Source organism: Culex quinquefasciatus, chromosome 3 (assembly GCF_015732765.1).
Source record: "Culex quinquefasciatus strain JHB chromosome 3, VPISU_Cqui_1.0_pri_paternal, whole genome shotgun sequence".
In the NCBI taxonomy this organism is placed as follows: Eukaryota; Metazoa; Arthropoda; class Insecta; order Diptera; family Culicidae; genus Culex; species Culex quinquefasciatus.
In genome coordinates, this window is record NC_051863.1 from 57,860,723 (window position 1) to 57,882,075 (window position 21,353).

The window sequence follows — 21,353 nt, forward strand, 5'->3', positions numbered from 1 at the left end:
ACAGTCTACAGTGAGGCGAGGGCCGATAATTTTCGAGGCAAAGTCCGACAAAAAAAACCAAACCTTACCTAAACTAATCACCTAATATTCTTTGCCCAGCGCGCCCGCTCCAAATTAAGTCCTTTGTTTCGTTCTAATCATTCGCTGGCGTTAAAAGAAGTCTTTTCCTACCGCCGTGCTTCAATCTAGTGTTCTAATGTTTTTTTCCACGTTTTCTTCTTCTTTCTTTCAGTGCTATGCTCAACGCGAACCGCCTCGATACAGGTGGAAAAGGAGGCCTACTTCAATGGTTCAGCGTACCTTAGGTTAAAGACGCCAATGACCCTATGGAGCCATTCGGCGATTAGCTTTAAGACATGCCGTGGTAAGTTCGTTTGTTTCTTCTTTCTCTCTTCAGAACGTTTCGCTTTACGCATCGCTAACGCAGTTTGACCCACGTCGTAGTTCAAAGCTTTTTCTAGATTTTTTTGAGATTTTTTTCGCAGCTGTCAGTTGAACGCTCGGAAAAGCACGCGGTCTAGTTTGAGGTGTGTGTAATTATAGATTCCCGAAAATGAACAAAAAAAATCGGCACGTACTTCCCCGCTCCTCTCCCCCTCTCCAACCCAGACCACTAATGATAAGCTATTAGCGCCTTTTTTCATCAATTTTCGAAAAAAAAGTAGGGTTAAACGGGCCCCTCGGTGTATGATTACGCAACCTTGATGGAGAAACACACATTCCGCGGTGGAACAGATTTAACGGGAATGTGCGGATTTGTCGGTTGGCTGATCATGGTTCACTGTTGAAACGATGAGCAAAGTGCGGACAAGGTTACGATTATAAAAAGCTGATCAGTTGTGAGGCCGTGGAAAAAAGTGATTGTGGATCTAATTTGCACCCCGCAATCAAACAGAGTTTTCGGCATTGCTATGATGGAAATTTTTACTTGAGTTGGATGAAAATTAAATGTTAAATATTATCAAAAAACATGTTTTTTTTTGTATTCGAATCAGCTAAAGATATGACTACACAATAACGATCCGTCATATGTTGATACATGTTTTTAGCAGATAGGTATTTGCTATTTTTTAGCTTATTTTGGCTTCAAAACATTCTTTGTGATATTTTGTATGATTTCATACTGATATTTGGGTTATTTCTTAGAAAGATAAATCCCTGGAACTACAGTCCAGACTCCATTAGTTAAAATACTCGCAAAAAATCCACTTCAGATAATCCAATCACATTTTTTATTTGTTGTTGTCCTAATTTGGGTAGATGAACTCAAATATTATCCCAAAATTACCTTAAAGTCTGGGAATATTACCTAAAATTGAATCTAAATACATTTAAAAAATGCAAAGACATTTTGCAGTAATTCGATTATCCAAAGTTACTTTTATAACCGAAGGCCTCTGAAAAACTCGTTTCGGATAATCGAATAACGAAAAAAAAATCGATGGTCTTATTTTTGATTGTCGAGCTCAAGTATGACTCATAAACTCCTCTATAATGATTTGGAAAATTTAAAACAAAGATGGTGGCCAAAATGGCGGAGATGAAATATTGAAAAATGCATTTTTCATTTTAAAGGCAATAAACCATCAAAATTTTACTAAAATTGGGTCGCGTTACTTTAAATTGATGTTAAAAGTAAGAAAACAGAAACACTTTTTTTTGTTCATGATTCGATTATTCGAAGTCCCATACAAACCTTCGGATAATCGAACTTCGGATAATAGAAACTAAAATTTAAAAAATTAACCCTGGCGTTTTCTTTTTTTTTTTGGAAATATGAAACGCAAAAGCTTGTAGAACCATTTTAAAATAAAACTCTAGAACTAATCTCCTTCACATGCTCCTTCACCATGACTGCATTCAAATGATTGCTGTCAACACGCAGCACCACACGAGGAAACAAAAGAGGTTGAGAGAGAAAAAAAGAGAGAGCACATGCTTTGTGTCGGGTAGCTGCGAGAGCTCCGAGCTCGGCTTTGTTTGTTTTCATGAAGTGCCTTCACAAACTTTCGCGCCCAGAATGACGCGACGTACACGACAAGCGCTTTGTTTGTTTTTTTTTTTAGTCCAATAAACCAAATTTTCAGTTTTTGCTTTTCTGTGTTTTTAATATCCGGACGGTTTAAAAAACACCCAAAAAGCAAAAACCGAAATATTGTTGTATTGTCAAATATTACCGATGATAAATGTTGTCTGATAGAACGCTCAAATCGTGCCTTCCATTTCATTAGAGCACATAACTTTTGTAAACAAAGTATACCCCTCTAACACCTTATGTAAACTGTCATTTGAAAGAATGTGCCCTTTTCAAATGTTAGGCTCTAAATGTCACTCAGTTCCAGTCACTGACCGTTACCCGTCCAAGCCCTGGTTGTGGGTAATGAATAGTACTTTATAGAAAAATAGGTACATGAAATAACATAATTTCACGTTATATTTTAAAATTTGGAAAGCGCAAATTTTGTGCCCTTAGTATTTTTCGTGAAAATTGAGATTTTTGTAAAATGCAAAGTTGTGGTCGAAACAAATTAAAAAAATCTTTTTTAGATGTTTAACTTATAAGCAATCGGAAATGATAAAACTGATCGAAATGCACTTTTTGTAGAAAATTGTCGACTTTTGTTTTGCCTTCCTCACTGAGGTAAGGCTATAATCCTGCTCGAAAAATGAACTTTTGAAAAACAGCTCGTAGACCTATATTCATGTATACCTATCGACTCAGAATCGAAAACTGAACAAATGTCTGTGTGTGTGTGTGTATGTGTGTGTGTATTCCCCTTGGTGCTCAAAATTCTTGCCAAGTTTTCTCGGCACTGGCTGATCCGATTTGAGTCAAATAAGTTGCATTCGATCCGGTTTGGTGCCCCATACTGCACCATTGAATTGTTTGAAGATCCGATAAGTAGTTCAAAAGTTAAGTATAAAAAAGTGTCAGAGTTGCGAATCGGATCTCACATAAATGCATGTAAACTATGTCCAGACCCATCACCCGACCCATCGTTGGTTAGGTTATCAAAAGACCTTTCCAACGAGTCCAAAACATTGAAGTTCTGGCAACCCTGTCTCAAGTTATGACCACTTAAGTGATATTTATGTACTTTTTTGATGCCGGATCTCACTTAAATGTATGTAAACTATGTCCGGATCCATTATCCAACTCATCGTTGGATAGGTCATCAAAAGACCTTTCCAATGAGTCCAATACATTGAAGATCTGGCAACCCTGTCTCGAGTTATAACCACTTAAGTGATATTTATGTACTTTTTTGAAGCCGGATCTCACTTAAATGTATGAAAACTATGCCCGGATCCATCATTCAACCCATCGTTGGATAGGTAATCAAAAGACCTTTTCAAAGAGTCCAAAACATTGAAGATCTGGCAACCCTGTCTCGAGTTATGACCACTTAAGTGATATTTATGTACTTTTTTGCAGCCGGATCTCACTTAAATGTATGTAAACTATGTCCGGATCCATCATTCGACCCATCGTTGGTTAGGTATTCAAAAGACCTTTCCAATGAGTCCAAAACATTGAAGATCTGGCAACTCTGTCTCGAGTTATGACCACTTAAGTGATATTTATGTACTTTTTTGCAGCCGGATCTCACTTAAATGTATGTAAACTGTGTCCGGATCCATCATTCGACCCATCGTTGGATAGGTAATCGAAAGACCTTTCCAATGAGTCCAAAACATTGAAGATCTGGCAACCCTGTCTCATGTTATGACCACGTTATGACCACTTAAGTGATATTTATGTACTTTTTTGATGCCGGATCTCACTTAAATGTATGTAAATTATGTCCGGATCCATTATCTAACCCATCGTTGGATAGGTTATCAAAAGACCTTTCCAATGAGTCTAATACATTGAAGATCTGGCAACCCTGTCTCGAGTTATGACCACTTAAGTGATATTTATGTACTTTTTTGCAGCCGGATCTCACTTGAATGTATGTAAACTGTGTACGGATCCATCATTCGACCCATCGTTGGATAGGTAATCGAAAGACCTTTCCAATGAGTTCAAAACATTGAAGATCTGGCAACCCTGTCTCATGTTATGACCACTTAAGTGATATTTATGTACTTTTTTGATGCCGGATCTCACTTAAATGTATGTAAACTATGTCCGGATCCATCATCCAACCCATCGATGGGTAGGTAATCGAAAGACCTTTCCAATGAATCCAAAACATTGAAGATCTGGCAAACCTGTCTCGAGTTGTGACCACTTAAGTGATATTTATGTATTTTTTTTAACCCGGATCTCACTTAAATGTATGTAAACTATGTCCGGATCCATTATCCAACCCATCGTTAAATAGGCCATCAAAAGACCTTTCCAATGAGTCCAATACATTGAAGATCTGACAACGCTCAGTCTCAAGTTATGACCGCTTAAGTGACATTTGTGTATTTCTTTATTGAGAAACAAGCCTTACCTGACAAACTTCGTTCTGCTTTTTTTCGTTTGTTGTGGAGTGGCCAAAGTTGTAACTTTTTGACGTAAGAACCTTCCTTTGGACTCACGAACTTACCATACGAACCCAACGCAACAAAGAGCACCTCGATCGGACGTTCCGTGTTGAATTGATTCGCGTTCGAACAAAACCGTCGAAATTTTGTATATAGGGGAAATCTACCCTTTCCAATCAAAAACCTATCTTCGTCATATGGAGAGTTTGATGCTCGATTAAAGCTCCAAAAATACTATTTGGGCTATAAACTTACCAGCAACAGCACCGCCTCGAGTAAGCACGCAAATGTATGCCACTTACTGGCCAAAAGATCACATTTAATGCACTTTTGATCATAATTTGTATTTTGCGAGACCACTTCTCATCATTTTGTTGGCACACACAGTGACACACACGAGAATCCCTCAAACGCTTAATGAATATCGCCAAAATTAACTTTTCACTTTCGCTTACTTTTTCACGGCTCTTAAGATATGAAATTGCTTCCAACTACCGGCAACATGTTCTTTTGATCATTATTAAGGCACTCAATTGAAGAATAATCCCGAAAAATGTAATAAATTAGCAAGCGCCATCAAAAACAAACGCGCCAAGTCGTTTGACGTTTCAATTTTCACTTTGCATTCCACTCGAAGGCTGAAGAAAACCGAGCGAGAGACGAAGGCAAAAAAGAACAAAGGCTGGCCGTCCACACCACCAGCAGCACAGCCAGCGATGCCAGGAAACTTTCCCTATAAATGCCACTTTTCGTGAGTGTTCGTTTGAACTGTCAGCGCAAATGGCAACACTCGACAGAGTGTTGGAAGAAAAAAGAACTAAGCCGATATTAGAAAAATGGGCGTGGCCCAATGCATTCGCCTCGATTAGAATACCCTTGGGATTTTTTTTTTGTTAAATGATTGGTAAAGAAATAGAATAACTTTTAGTGAAAGTGACAATAAACAGAAATGTTCACAAAAACTTGCTCTACTCGTTGGTGTACTTGGTTTTAGTAAAATTCAAGGGAGACTCTAGATTATCCAGCATCATTCAAACACGACCGCTTATTAGGATTAAAATGGGTAGATTTCCCCTATATAGAAGATAGATAGAATTTGTGTCCAAACCCATCACATCACCAAATGTTGGTAAAAAGTGAGGAAGGCAACAACCACATAGGTGGATTAAGTTAGTTTTTCAATTTTTTATGAAGAAAAACATTTTTGAAAAGTTAGAATATTTGCTTCAATTTTATTTTTAACATTTTGCTGATTGCACCACTTATTGCTTAGATTTAGCCATTTGTTGTTGGCTAATCTCAGTGGTATTTAATTAGCCATTATTCAACTGACAATCGGCATCGGCAAATAAACATTTTCAACTTAAAAAAATAATACAAAAGTTTTGATAGCTCAAAATCAACCCTTTAGTCGCGAGCAGAATTCAAACGCAATTAGAGGGTGACGAGCGGGAATTCCCGGGAATAAAATCCCAGGAAATCGACTATTTCTCGATTCCCGAGAAATTTGGTCGAGACTCCCGGGAAATTTTAAATCAATAAATATCTAAGCAAAATTATATAAACTAATCAGAAAACCATTTGAAGAATTCAAAATTGTTTTGAACATTGAATGTTCAATGTTCGATGTTCAAGTTCGAATAAACCACACAGAAAAAAAAATCATGGTAATATTACATATGGGAAGAAGTACATCTTTTATGTTAAAAAAATGTGTAATTTTACCTCTGAAATGTGAAATTTTATCACTTTTCTATTGTAATGTCGATTTTTCAGTCTAAATTGAGGTAAAATTACATCATAAAAGAGGTAATATTCAACCTTCCAAAATTACACCATCCAAATTTATACAATTTTTACTGTGCAATGCTTCTCTGCTCTTCTTATTCAGAAAGTGTAAATTTTAACTTTGTCAAAAATTCCAAAAACTACAATTGAGAGAAGCCGAAAAAAATGGACCTCAAAATTTACCTTAAAAAATATTTTGCAGTAACACCCCATAAATTAAATCAACTGTCTATTTTCAAATATTTATTTTATTTCTAAGAGGGAAAAGATTTTTCCAGTTAAGTTCAATTTCCATATCTTATCTCGAGCATAACAATCTTCATAATCTAGTTTTTGTAATTTTATGGATTTTACTGATAACTGTAAATATTTCATCAATAAATATTTACAGCTGACCTTAAATTTTACAAAAAAAAAGTTTAATTTGTTGTTGTTTTGTGTCGTTGTTTATCATTTTGCAAAATTCCCTATACTGGGAAATTATTTATTATTTAATTTTAATAACAATTTTGTGCAACTTTTGAAAAATCACTCAGTGCGAATTAAGTTTTGTTAATATTTTAAATTTTTGTTTTGAGTCTTAAAAAGCTCAAAAAACGATTTCAGAACATTTCAGAAAAAAACATCAAAGGTTTTATATAGTTCCTCAAAATAATAAGGCAACTCAAATAAACGTTTCAAAGTATTAGAATGAATTATTTGTAACTGAATTCATTAAAAAGAAACAAATTTATAACTTTCATTTTAAATGTTGGCATTATTGGCACAGTCAAAACAAACTCGCGGGTCCCGGGAATTCCCGGGAAATGGCCAAATTCAACTCTCGATTTCCGGGAAATTGAAAATCTCGAGAATCGTCACTCCTAAACGCAACGCAAACTTGCTCTGAAGACCGTCTAACGATTGTCGCCAATCACTACTGATTACTCTCTCTATTCTGCTCAGGCTCACCCTCTTACTTGACTTGTTAAGCTTTATCGCTCCATACTGATTTAAAATCAGCAATAGTTGTTTTAATCACTGTCATCAAACAAAATAGCAAACAATAACAATAATATCAAAGGATCATTTGACAGCTACACACACAGCTAAAAAGGTAGTAATCCAGTTGCGTGTAAGAGGCCTGGGTGTAAAATAAATATTGCATTATTTTATGCAATTTTATGTAATTTTACACCTTAAAATATGTAGCCCATCAGTATGGGAAACCTACGTGACCGAAATGTCAAGCTCATATATGCGTTTATCCTTACAGTGTTTCCTCGGTCTGATGGCCGAGCGGGATAAGGCGCCAGTCCTCACTGTTGGTGCTGGGTTTGAATCTCGTTGGTTGCAACTTTTTTTTTTGTTTTTGCAAAAAATGTACATGCAGTGTGTAATATTAAGTGTTTATTTTGACGAAGGTGATGTGCATGCTTTTGCATGCGGTTTTATCATCGGATTTTTTGCTGTGTACTTGAAATATGCAACAATCAAATCGACTGTGCTCTTAATTCATGATCTTCGCTCCTCTCTGAGCATGTTCTAGTGTGAGTGTCATCGACGTTCTTAGCAGGCCAAGCAAATCACAAAAGATTTGGATAATGGAGCTCTTCCATTCGTTTTTGCTTTTTTCTACAATGTATTTCTTAGACTGGTTGCAACGCGGCTCTACTTTGTTCTAGCTGTTTCATTTTTCAAATAGAACTAAAACAGACCACCCGCAACGCGGAGTTGCAGTTTTATTTTTCGAGCAGTATTTTGAAACCGGAATAAAACTGCTCGACGAGTTTGTTTCAAACGTGAGACGATTTGGAACTGGAATAGAACTCAGTTTCAAAAAAAATCAGATATATAGAGATATCCACGTATTCTTACACACACACTATGATGCTGTGTTGATAATCATACGCACACAATTAAAAGCATTTTTTTGAAACAACATTTAGAGCAGCGCGTTGCGAGCACCGTGTTCTAGTTTCATTTCCGCCAGTTCTAAAAATTTAAAACTGCTCGCAATTTGAAACAATTATAAAACTTCGCGCTGCAGACAGTCTTATGGAGCGAACTGTCAAAAACTGCTCGACTGCGGGTGCTCAATTGTGTCAAGAAATCGACCAAATTGCTAATGGAGCAACCGCAGTCGAGCAGTTTTTGACAGTTCGCTCCATAAGAAATACATTGTAGAAAAAAGCAAAAACTGCTCGAATGGAAGTGCTCCATTGATCGGCACCGAGTCAGTCCTCGATTATCAGGACCCATGAATGATTTTTTTTGTTTTTAAAATTTTTCTTGTTTATATTTTCTTTTTCAAATAAGTTTTATTAACGGGCTGAATTATGCACATGAAATGTTTTTGAATTTTGCAAATTTATTTAATAAATGGCTTTTCACACTTTAAATGATTTCAAAATAACCATATTTTTAACAGTTCTGGGCACATGTCTCTACAGCAATTAAATTTCAAAGTCCAAAGCAAGTTCCAATTAATTTATAGCTTGTCTTGTCGTAGATGGTAAATGCCGTTCTAGTGTGGAAACAAAAAAAACACGAACGACTCAATCTCGTTTTTATTTCGCTTTGGTTCAAAACCCTCGCACAATGTGGATTGTTAGTAGGCGCAATGATTTATTTCGCTATTGTGAAATTAAGTTTGAACTTGAAATTACACGCTGACTTTAAACAAACCAAGAGTATGCTACAAATTTCGTGCTCATTTTCTAATGGTAATACTGTCAATTGTTTTGTTTGCAAAATTTGTTCTAGAAAAAAGGCTATTGATTTTTATATCATTTTCAATGAAATTTTGAAAAAGTGAGCAAACATGTTTCTATCAACAGTTTTACAAAATAAGTGAAAATCGGCAAATTGGATGGAATTAGGAGCGAGTGCCTAACCTGGTTTAAAGCAAGGCTAGTCTCCAAACACAAAATCTAAGATTTTACAGGAAATTTTTATTTCTTCAATGGACTTTTGGTTTAGATAAGGTCATTACGGGCAAGCCACTAAACCCAAGTCGGAAGGGCCCCCTTGGAACACCTCCAAAATTAGGTCATTAGGCCTACCTTTTCAACTATACAGTTTCATGCACTGCCACCTGGTTGTGGTCATCAGTATGTAACGGTGCCCCAATGTTGTTGTGTTGATGACTCCAAACATGCATGCAAGCAAACCTAACCAGCTTTTTGGTCCGTTTTTTCAACCTTTCTCAGCAGCCGCTAATGTGACATTAATTTTCATGGGACTGATTTCCGGTCTTCTTTTTTTTCGAGGTGGGCCACCGCGGAGTACCGGTGTCGATTTAAATTTCAGTCTCATTTGGTTCGGATTATGAGTGTTTATTACAACGGGGCCTTCAAAAAGCGCGGGGAAGCATGCTTTCAAAGGGCTAAATTGGACATAATTTGATTACCGACGGCGAAAAATGGTTTGTTGATGCCCGACAGAGCGGAACATTTCCCGGTGTTGTGAGGAACTGTTCCCATTTTGGACATTTATAGCGTTGGAATCGTTTAGAGCAGTGTAATTTTCGTTTCACTTTCCTGAATCAGTTCATTGACAACTTCAAGTTCAATCCCACAATGGTGAAATAAATCATGCCTCCAACAAACAAACTATTTGCATTGTGCGAAAGTTGCGAAGCAAAACTAGCTTTCAGACTTTGAAATGTGCCCTGAACCGCAAAAATGTTGATCTGTTCAAAATCTCCAAACCGTGGCGCAGAAGTGGCTGCAAGAACCATAAATTATGCCTATTTTCAAGAGATTTTACCACACTCCAACATGTGTGAAAAGTCTAAGCCTGCCTAGATGCAAAAGGTAGGCCACCAACAGTCATCGTGGCATGACTCATGCAACGCAGCGAGAGACTTGCACGACCGGCGCGTGTAAACAAGCGACAAACCCCGCAACTTCCCCGCGCAGCATAGCTTGGGGAGTGTGCGGCCGAGTGTGTTGATGCACTCCGCACATGGGTCGTCGTAACTAGGTCTTTCCCTGTTCATGCAGTTCACGCGGCCCATGCTGAGGCCCAGGGGTTACCGACCTAGTTTTTCGGACGGAATACGCGGAACGGGTTCTGGAAATGGTGGTCAGGGTGCTTTCTGTTCCAGATTAAAAAAAGGAAAGGTTCGTGATTTACATTTGATTGAGCGACTCAATTTTGAAGGTAGCTTAAACGTAAGATGTGCAATATTTTTAGAAATGATTTAACTCGTGATATCAAATGTTTTGCGATAGTTGACCTATTTTAGAAATTCTTTAATCGACAAACTTCAAACTCAAGGTCAACTATTTTTATTAGAGAAGCTATTCTGTACTAAATCGACCCACTTCATGCATTGTTTTTATTTTCGGATTTTTTCCATTTGGTTTATTCTTTGTGGGGGACTTCCCTATGACCAAGAAGCCATATTTTGTCATTGGTTAACCCGTACAAGGCTCTATACAATTTTTGCATTTTTCCATAAAAAATGGCACGTAAATATTCAAAATTTGGTTTGGTGTCTTCGGTTTTCTTTGGTGTCTTCGGCTAGGTTGTACAAAATAGGTACACGGAATAAAAATGCGATTTCTTAATTAACTTTTTTTTGGACTTTTTGTTTTTTGTATATGTTCAATTGTACAAAACCTGCAACTTTAGAGTCATACAGAAGTACGGTCCAGATTTTTTCCGCCGAGTTTTGGCCGAGTTAGGATTTTTTGAATGAGTTTTTCGAGAGAAAAATAAATAACTGATTTAGTTTGGCTCTGTTTCTAATGTGAAATCAATTTGCCATCGAAAAGTACTTTACAGAAATTTTCAAGAAGTGTGCCGTTTTCAAAATATAGCCACTTATGTTTGATAAAAATAGTGTCTGTGTGTTCATGTCTAAAAATAGGTTTTCAGAGATACATCGGATAAAAAAACAGGAAAATTGTAGAAAAATTTAAATGTTTTAAGGCTCACTCACGCACCCCTTCCAAATAAAAAATGAACAAATTAAAAATTTGTGAAATTTTCTGCTTTCTAAAAAATATATTATGAAAATTTTAAATTCATGGTTAACTCCTCCCCGCTCAGGGCAATATCGAGATTTATTACGTTTTTCTACATTACTCGTAAATGAATCGACCAAATTGGATTGAAATGCATGGTAGCAGAGAAATGTAATTTTAAAGACAAAAATAAGTGGTGCTCTAGAGTAACCATTAGGATGGCTCGAGATGATAGATTTTTAGAACATTTTTTTTTCGGTTGCTTTTAGGCCTCTAAACAACTCCCTGAAATTTGGGAGCGATTGATTGCGTCCACATTTTGCGCATTGCATTTCAATTTATAGGGAATAACGACGAGCCAGTCTAGTAACCATGGGCGTTAGAGAGTTAGTTTACATTTCGCAAGCGCAACAAATTCATTTAAATGCTTTTTTGGAATGTGAGTCTTGAATTTTTTTGAGAAAATCGTCTTTCAAGTCTATAAGTGGTTTATGAATAGCTTTAAAAACAAAAATCACTAATCAATCAAAAATCAAAACAAATAATTCGTAGATTTTATAAGCCAATCCAAAACTGAATTAATATTTTCAAACTTTTAGAAAAGAGGTCATCAACTAATCACGTGGATTTCTTGAATATTTTTTTTATTTGGTCTAAAATATGAATTAAGAGAAATTATTTACTTAAAGATCTTTTCATAAGTTAAGCTTAAATTTAAGAATGTTAAATCATTTTTTATTGAAAAAAGTTAGTTTCACTTTTTTACATTGAAAACCGGACCATTATTTCCTGAAATATCGTCAGTTGAAAAGTACTGGCTAATTCTATGTGATACTTAGAGAAATTCCATAGCCGGGACCCGTGGAGTAGGGGTAAGCGTGGTTGCCTCTCACCATATCGGCCTGGGTTTGATCCCAGAAGGTCCCGGTGGCATTTTTCGAGACGAGATTTGTCTGATCACGCCTTCCGTCGGACGGGAAGTAAATGTTGGCCCCGGACTAACCTAAAAAGGTTAGGTCGTTAGCTCAGTCTAGGTGCAGGAGTCGTCTCCCTGGGTCCTGTCTCGGTGGAGTCGCTGGTAGGCAGTTGGACTAACAATCCAAAGGTCGTCAGTTCGAATCCCGGGGTGGATGGAAGCTAAGGTGTAAAAAGAGGTTTACATACTTGACTTACATACTTGAAAGTATATAAGGTGTGTAAGACGTACTTATTACTTTTTACTACATCGATTTGCACCCTTCCACAATGTTGAATTTCCGACAAGAATCTCACACTTGGACTATGAGGAGTCCGGTTGTATGTGTAAGGAAGAAGTTCGTCGTTCGGTCGGTCCACGATAATTTTCATTTTCGGCGTGTTTTCAGTGGATTTATAAGTTTTCGTTGAGACGAAACGATTGAAACATACATAAAGAAGAGAAATTTAATGAAGTCTAGTGCAAATTGCAGAGAATTTTCAAGATTTTCATCATTTTAAAGCAATATTTTCTTCTTCCTATTTGTTTTGTTATTGTGCTTCTTGCAGCGCAATGCTTTCCTTGTCACATTTTGTTCAAACGTCAGTTTTGCTGCGTGGGCAGTGGGCATATCTGGGCTCTCATGCTCATGACACTCACCTCTCTCGGAAATATGAGTGCTTGTTTTGATTGTGGTACAGTAAAGCTAGAATTTTGACAACGGTTTTCTGAGGAATTGCAAAAGTTTTTAAGATTATGTTTTTCCTTGTTTTGACAAGATTTTGATTATCATCCGCGTTGTATTCAGGAGTGTTCGGGAAGTCTAGGACTGCGCTTTTTAGCAACAGTGAAAATGTTTCGGTCGTTTCGCGTGAATTCGCCGTCGTCGTTTGAGCTGTTTCGTTGTATGATGGCATATTGTGAACTTGCGTCGCGTACGGAAACTTTCGCTATCGGGCATTACATCTGGGCGAGGAAACGACGCTGGATATGCAACATGTTTTTAACTGGACCTGGACATCATCACCATATAAGGAAAGCAGCAGCTGCTTCGAAAATTTGGTGAGATCAGTCCATATCGGACTTTTTGATAACTGATATATTCTTGCTTGCTACTTACTAAATACACGCTGGTCCCAGTTTTGCCTGATGGGATCGGAAGTTTAAAGATAGGTCGAGAACCCGTCTGGTTCTTGCTCTATCTTTAGGCGGGGCCAGACAATGCCCAGTGACCTCGGAATTGGACCGCAAGGAGCTCTGTCATTCTGAAATGGGTCACTGGAAGCAGCGCGAGGGCTGACACCACCTAATACCCGGGACTGAGATAAGCTGTATCAGCATAACCAAGTCTGATACAAACTATGCCTTCCCATAATTTCGCTGCCGGCCAGCGGGTATTGGATTGGCCACACACAGAATCTCACACTTGGACTATGATAGGAGGTGGTAGAATATGCCTAATACTACTAAAAACAAACTTAAACTATACAAGATAAATGCAAATTAAAATACTAAAAATTAAACAAAAAAAAACATAAAACAAGAGAAGTAAAGTTTTTCGTAAAACAAAAGTTGCTCAAAATGACCTCCTGAAAACGGGAAAAATAATTTTCGAAAATAAAATTTTGGGCAGAGAGGGTTAAACGATAAAAAATCGATTCAAAATTGGCACAGATACCGTAAAAAGGGTTGACTTTGACAGGTTTGAGATTTTCCCGCAAATTTAAGAGTAGGGGGAGAGGGGGTAATATGCACCCCTTAAGGGAAAACAGTGATTTCTCAACCATTACAGCATTACTGTGGAAGAATTTTGTTCGATGTTCTAAAACAACTATTATTCTTCATCATCCATGTAAGAAAAGTCTTAAAAAACCTCAAAATTTTTCGAAAATATCAAATTTCTAAAAACATTTTTGATTACTTTCAAACAACCATGCGGGGCAATATGCACCGCAACATTGGGGCAAAATGCACTACAACAACGGGGCAAAATGCACCACAACATGGGGCAAAATGCACCGGGTAAAAGCAGTTTTCACTAGTCACCACTAGATGACACCGCTGTTTTCACAAAGGAGCTTCACAGCGGTGCATTTTGCCCCGACCACGCTTTTTGCAGAAAATTTAATTAAAAATGCATTTTTCGATGTTTTTGGACTCATCTATCTACAGAATAATGAAGATTATGACAAGAACTATATACCTTAACACTTACAATATCAATAAATGCTTTTTATATTGTCCAAAAATCATAATGAAAGTTCAATGAAAATTAGATGAAAACACAACATTTTAAAGTTTTGCAAATAACTTGAGCTGTTTCTATACTGCGATGCTCAAATTTTTTCAGCATGGTTGAGCAATGTTAAGCTTCCAATTTCTATTACTTTTTCCCCGGAAAATTCTTCCAAATACCGAGAAAAGCAGGAGGTGCATTTTGCCCCGGGGGTGCATATTACCCCCTCACCCCCTACAAATTAAATACGTACGGAATGGTATTGAATCATACTAACCGTGGTAGAGAAGTGTTCAAAGTACCTCAAGAAGAACCTTTCATTAAATTTTTAAAAGTTTGAAAAATTAGTTAACTATGATTAGGAAAATTTTGATAAATAGCATTATTTAAATTTTCTGAAGTTGTCATGTTTTTCTCAACAAACATGATTTTGAATCGGAAAACGGAATGCATTTTCGGATTCTTTGGACAATTTTCCGCTAGGAGAAGGTAAAATACGTTTGTAAATAACAAATATTATGTGTTTTTGAGTCTGCCTGTGTGGATCAATCGGACCGCACACTGGACTCACAATCCAGAGGTCGCCGGTTCGAATCCCGGGGCGGACGCAAAAAAAATCTAAGTGTAAATATAGGTATTCGGTGCCCTCTCCCCGTGCCCATACCTTCACACTTAGGAGACCCGGGAGGCGGAGTCTTGTCGCAAAAAGAACGATACACGCCTGTGGATCCGTTGACGAAACCGCAAGGTTTAAGAGGGCCACATTATAAGGTGTTACGTCGATTCCGTTTTTTTTTTTATGTGTTTTTGAAACATTATTCAAAAAAAAATCTTTAGTTTCATAGACATTTTTAGCTGAACAAATTTCATATAAAATGTGAAAACTTTTGATTTTGGCTTCTAATTCAGTTTTGAATGCAATATTAATCGATAATTTTATAAACAAAACTAGTTTTTACAAAATGCAGGCAAAATTCAGTCAGTTAAATGGTTTTACCTCAAATTTATATGTATTTTGTTAAAAAGTTTATAAACTTAGTTAACTAAATATAAACATTGATTTTTTTTTTCTTGAAAACTATATTAGAAACCTTAGTAATGGTACATTTGACGTAAAAATAAAGTTTGAACACCTTGAATCTGACTTTAGCAAGAAAAACTAGGACTGTCAATGTCCCCAAAAAGTCAAATTAAGAATTTTTAACGTATCTTTTTTTTTTTAAACATTTAAAAACAACTTTTTTCAAAAATGGTGTATGGACCTTGTGTGGGCTACCCCAGTAACGAAACTATTGGCACTACGCCCCCCGGGGCATGGCCTTCCTCTAACGTGGGATTTCTGCTCCAGCGCCTCTGACGAGACAGGAGAAACCGGGACCGACGTTTTACTTCACCATCCGATAGAAGCTCAGTGGATAAGGCGGGAATCGAACCCGCGTCTCATAGCATCATCGGGATCGACAGCCGAAGCCGCTACCCCTGCGCCACGAGACCCAGTACATGTTTTAAAAATAATAATCTTAAGACGAACCTTACCAGTTGGAAAATATTCCAAAGTCAAATCGAAATCCTACCAAAGCCACCCCGGTTTACGGTACTTATTTTTGCTTAAAGAATCGAGTCAAGGGAATCCCTGATGTCGATTTTTTAATTGTCACCCTAAGGCTGGTACAAATATTTTTAAAGATCCGGTATTTAGTAACCTTTCACATGATTAACAGCGATTGTAGTGATGATTTGTTTAAACATAAAAATAACATGAAATTTTGACAAAATTCATAGAAATTATTTTATAACAATCGTTTGAAAAAATAAGAAGATGGTGTTCATCATGTGAAAGGTAATTAAATCCAGTAATTTTGGAGAAAATCTCTATTTGTTTTAAGAAATTGGACATATCTCTTCTTATATTGATCCAAACTGATATTTTATATGGAAATTGATCCGATAACTGGTCTCTACAATGCAATTGATTCGAAAATATTTTGAAATGTTTTGGTGTAATATGACAAAGGATTGAACAAATAATATTGGGAACCTTTTTGGGTAACAAATAGCTTTGTAATGAAATACTCTATGTGTTTAATGTGTTTAATGTTCAAATTTATATTCGGGCAATATGTTGCTATATTTTCATGACAAATTATGCAAAGAAAATACTTTTATTCGGTTGTCTTGGTTCTTCAAGCTTTGCTTTTAGAGTTATTTGAAAGAAAGCCAAAAGTCTGGTATATTTGAATCGGACACTTTTTATTGGAGATCTAATATTGGTAGAATATGTAAGTTAGAGTCTCCTAAGGCATATTCATAAGACATTTGATGGGTTTCAACATGAATGCACCGATTTTCAGAGACTTTTCTGAAGAAATATTCGTATCTAAGTTTCAAATCGGCATCGATTTATCAAAACTACATATTTCTCTCGGACTGGGCCAAGTAACCTCAAGTCAATATTTCAATCTCTGCTGGTATAATGGCTTTTCCAGATCGTGTTGAAATATGATCCACACAATACTCTTTGCTTTGCTCTTTGCGCTGCTCTGCCGCAACCAGATCACTAAAACAATGCGTTCATTAAGGGAGGTTCAATATCGACTGGGTCCGAAAGTGGGTCAAACTGCGAGCGAGCGAACGAACTGCAATCAATTCAAATCTTAATTCTTTATGGGGCTTCCTTCCTTCAACGAATCTTCCAACGCAGGTGGCGAAATCCTGTCCCAGCGGTACGCCGGCCACGCACTGCTCGTGTCGGTGCTGCCAGACTCGGTGTCGATCGTGCTGTCGGCGCCAAGCACGCAACCGATCGAGGCCCGCGTTTCGGGCCGGTACCTGGACAACCGGTGGCACACGCTGCAGTTTGTGTTCCAGCTGGGGACGCTGTACTGCATCATTGACAAGCAGTCGTCGACGATCGCCAACCAGACGTACAATGTGCCGCTGATCACGGACCAGGAGATCAAGAACGAAGCGGCGGTGCTGATCTTGGGGAAGCAGTACTCGGGGTGTTTGCTGCACGGACCCGGGTTGGTGTTCAACTCGAGTGCGATGAATGCGGAAGCGGTGGTGTTTGGACCGTGTCCGCTGGCACCTGGGCCGTGCTCGGATCATGACGTGTTGACGGGGACTCCGCCGGACTTTTGCTCGCACGATCCTTGCATGCAACATGGGACGTGTATTTCGCGAACTGACGGCTATGAGTGCCACTGTACGTCGAGGTTCAAGGGCAAGAACTGCGAGGTTGATTCGGGATCGCCTTGTCAGCTGTACCCGTGCCAACACGGAGGATCGTGCCAGGAGGACTCGAAAGGTGACTACAAGTGCTACTGTGCTCCGGGTTATACGGGAGCACACTGCGAAACCGAACTCAGCATTCATCCACTGTGCGAGAAGAACCCATGTCTGAACAACGGAACGTGTCGAGTTCCCCCAGGAACCAGCTCGTACGAGTGTGACTGTCTGAAAGGGTTCATCGGACCCCGGTGCGAGATCAACTGGGATGACTGCAAGCCGAACCTGTGCATGAACGGTGGTCGTTGCGTCGACGGAGTCGATAATTTCATTTGCGACTGCAAGGGAACCGGCTACGGAGGAATGCGCTGCCAGAACAACCTGGATGAGTGCCTGATCAATCCGTGCCTCAACGGGGGAACCTGCTTCGACACGTACGGATCGTACCTGTGCGAGTGCCCCACCGGGTTCACCGGTGCCAACTGCCAGCTCAGTATCAACGAGTGCCGCTCGCAACCCTGCCAACACGGCGGAACCTGCATCGACACCCAGGAAGGCTTCGAGTGTCGCTGCCAGCCCGGGTTCGCCGGATTGTACTGCGAACTCGACCCCGGCTGCAGCCAGTGCCCGATCGACTCGGACTGCATCGCTGGACGGTGCGTGTGCAAGCCCGGAACCACAGGTAAGTCCCCAACTCCCCCTTGTAACCCGCTAAACCACCCCTCCCTAACCTCAAAAAACACCCACAATTTGGCAAACATAAAAAAAAACACTCAAAATTTGACCCTTCACCTCCTCCTCCTCCACCCCCTGTTCCACTCTAGGCTCGGTAGGCCAGTGCGTACAAGCAGGCGGCGGAAGTTCGGCGGCGATCGCCACGGCCAAGTCCGCCCAGTCGAACGCGTGCGCCAGCTATTGCTACAATGGCGCCAGCTGCGTGACCGCTGCTAGTGGCCGTAACTTTACGTGCATTTGTGCGACCGGATTCACAGGTTGGCTAACTAGCAAACATTTACATTACGCTTATCAATCGATTGCTTTGTGTGTACATACAGATCTGATAGTGGGAGGGGGGGTCATTCCATGCGTCACACACCTGTTCAAGTCCCGAAGCAGTAGTTCCGATCTAAACCGATCGTTTTGAAACGTTAAAACGAGATTTGGGAACAAGGAAATATTTGTTTTTTTTTTTTTTGGATCCTAAACTTAAAAATTTCAATGGAAATAACTACGAGTGCAAATTGCTGAAATCAATTTAAAATGCATTTCCCAGCGTTTAGAATTATTTTTAGGACTTTTGGGTTCATTCAAAAATCTTTTGAATTGCAAACTTTCAATTTCAAACTTCCATATTTTGAAAACTAATGATTGCTAAACAACTGAACTAGTAAAAAATGCATTTTAGAACACCTTGTTCATTGGACTGTAGAGGCTATGACTTGTTATTCTTTTTGTTTTTTTTTTTTAATTTGTAACTTTTGACGGAATTTTCGGATCAATTTAGTGTCTTCGGCAAAGTTGTTGGTATTGATGAGGACTATTCATAAAAAAATAGACACACGCATTTTTTTACGCCAAAACTCAATTTCTTAAATCCGTATTTAGTATTATTTTTGAGATTTCTGGATCGACTTAACATTTTTGCAATCTTTTTAAAGCAATTTATACGTCTTGTGCAAATCTACAGTATGTAAAAAAAAAGTATTTACACCCCTTGGGCACTATGCACATTTTGTGATGAAACATGTAAACAATTTAAAGTTTGACAGGAACCTAGTACTACGTTTTGTTCAGAAAATGATGCCAAACATTTTTCTACAAAAAGCTCATGAAAAGATGATTTCTATAAAAAGTTATATAACAAATACTATTACGAAAATAAAAAAGGTGCAAAAAAGTTTGTACACCTTTCGAAAAATTTACATAAATAATGTTATTTTTTGACAAATCACCATTTGTTGACAAATCACCATAAATCCAGTCTCCCAACTCCAAATAGGCATCCTTGACTGATTAAAAAAATAATTTGGATTGAATATAAAGTTTACTAACTACTTAGTATAAAAGTTTATATAACTCTGGAAATTCTATATAAAACTTATCTAAACTTAATTTTGAAAACTTTTAATTCAACTAAATGTCAATATATTACCATAAAATTGCTAAATAAACATTTTGGAGTGGGTATAACACCGGTTTGTGGGTATTAGTATCGATAGAATAGATTTTTCGTTGGAATTTCGTACCAACCCGGAATTACGTCGTAGGAAAATCCGCCGGCATCCGAACCGGCAACGATTCACAAGTCAACCTATGTAGAATCGGAAAGGGCATAAAATTTCCGAGCTTTTGATACCCAAACATCTAGATTTTCTTTAAAACCTACGTTTTTAAATACCTAAGCAAAAACGTTGTTATGGTCCAGAGCTTTACTATTTAAAACAGGTTATGTATTTTAATTTTGCTGAAATGTTTATTTTTTATTTTTCTTTGTATGCGAATTTAAAAAAAAATCATATCTTATAAGAGTAAACGAATATGAACCACCCTCGGTCATCTAAGACCACCCTAGTTGCCTTAAAAACCAGGTTTGACCACGTTTGTCCACAAACCAATTTTACCTGCATTTGAGCTCACTAAGAGCTGTTTTGATACTGATTAATGCGATATTCATGTAAATTTTCTCATAGAGCATTTTTAAATCGCTGTAACTTGGGTTTAAGAAAAACCCTTTTGAGATGTTATATTCATATTAAAGAAGAAGTTTAAAGCTTTCAGATGCACCGCTAAGCGTATTTTTTTGTGTCCCCCTCGAAAAGATACAAACATTTGAAAAAGGCCTATTAAAAACTTTAAAAACGCTGTAACTTTTTACCAAAATGACCTAGCGACTTCGTTGACATTTCAAAAGTCGCGTATTTTTATGCTCTAAATATGTCCCGAAGACACCAAAATTGCCAAAAATAATACAAAAGTGATACGCAACAAAAACACTTTTTTGATGGGCCACCCTTCTGCTTTTCATATAAAATGCTGTAGAATGATCAGATTAAGAGATAGAGATTTGGTCTCTTCGACAGAGTTGTTTGAAATGGCTAGTACTACAATACTGCCGAAGAAAGTATACCTCTATCTCATCTAGAAGCGAAGATAGTTTTTGAAAATATTAGAAATTGTTGGACCACCCTAATATCGTTTTGACCCAAAGATGTAGAATTTCATTCTTAACAAATGCTTCTTGGACGCCAAAGCTCGAAAATGCATCCCTGAAGCGGAAATAAATTATTCCTGCTAAATTTGCGTTTCCAACCACTGTGCCGTGTATCATTTTTTTCAGTGTAGTCCATATCCATACCTACAACTTTGCCGAAGACATCAAAACGATCAAAAAAATTCTTCAAAAGATACAGATTTTTGAATTTTCATAAATCATTTTTGTAAGGACTGCTGCCAAATTTGTATGGAAAATTATATGGACAAACTAATGACGCAAAATGGCTTCTTTGGGCATACAATAAAAAAAAGACCGATTTTGTAGAGAACTGCCCCATTGGAAAGATCTAGTAAATTTTTATTTTCTTTCATTTAATTACAATTTGGATCACCCAAATTCTAGCATTTTTTAAAAGCATACTGGAGAATTGGGTCCTAAAGTTAAGCTTAAATTTGTAATATTATTACTCACAACGATAAAGCTTATTTTTTCTGA

General features: G+C 37.8%; 1 protein-coding gene across 1 annotated transcript in view; it reads left to right on the forward strand.

Moving 5' to 3' along the window:
* Positions 1–21,353, forward strand: part of LOC6046675 (protein crumbs) — a 130,473-nt gene that overhangs the window by 85,343 nt on the left and 23,777 nt on the right. The window contains 3 exon segments of the mRNA XM_038262144.1: positions 233–364; positions 17,118–18,326; positions 18,469–18,636. Coding sequence (XP_038118072.1) covers positions 233–364; positions 17,118–18,326; positions 18,469–18,636 — 1,509 coding nt within the window.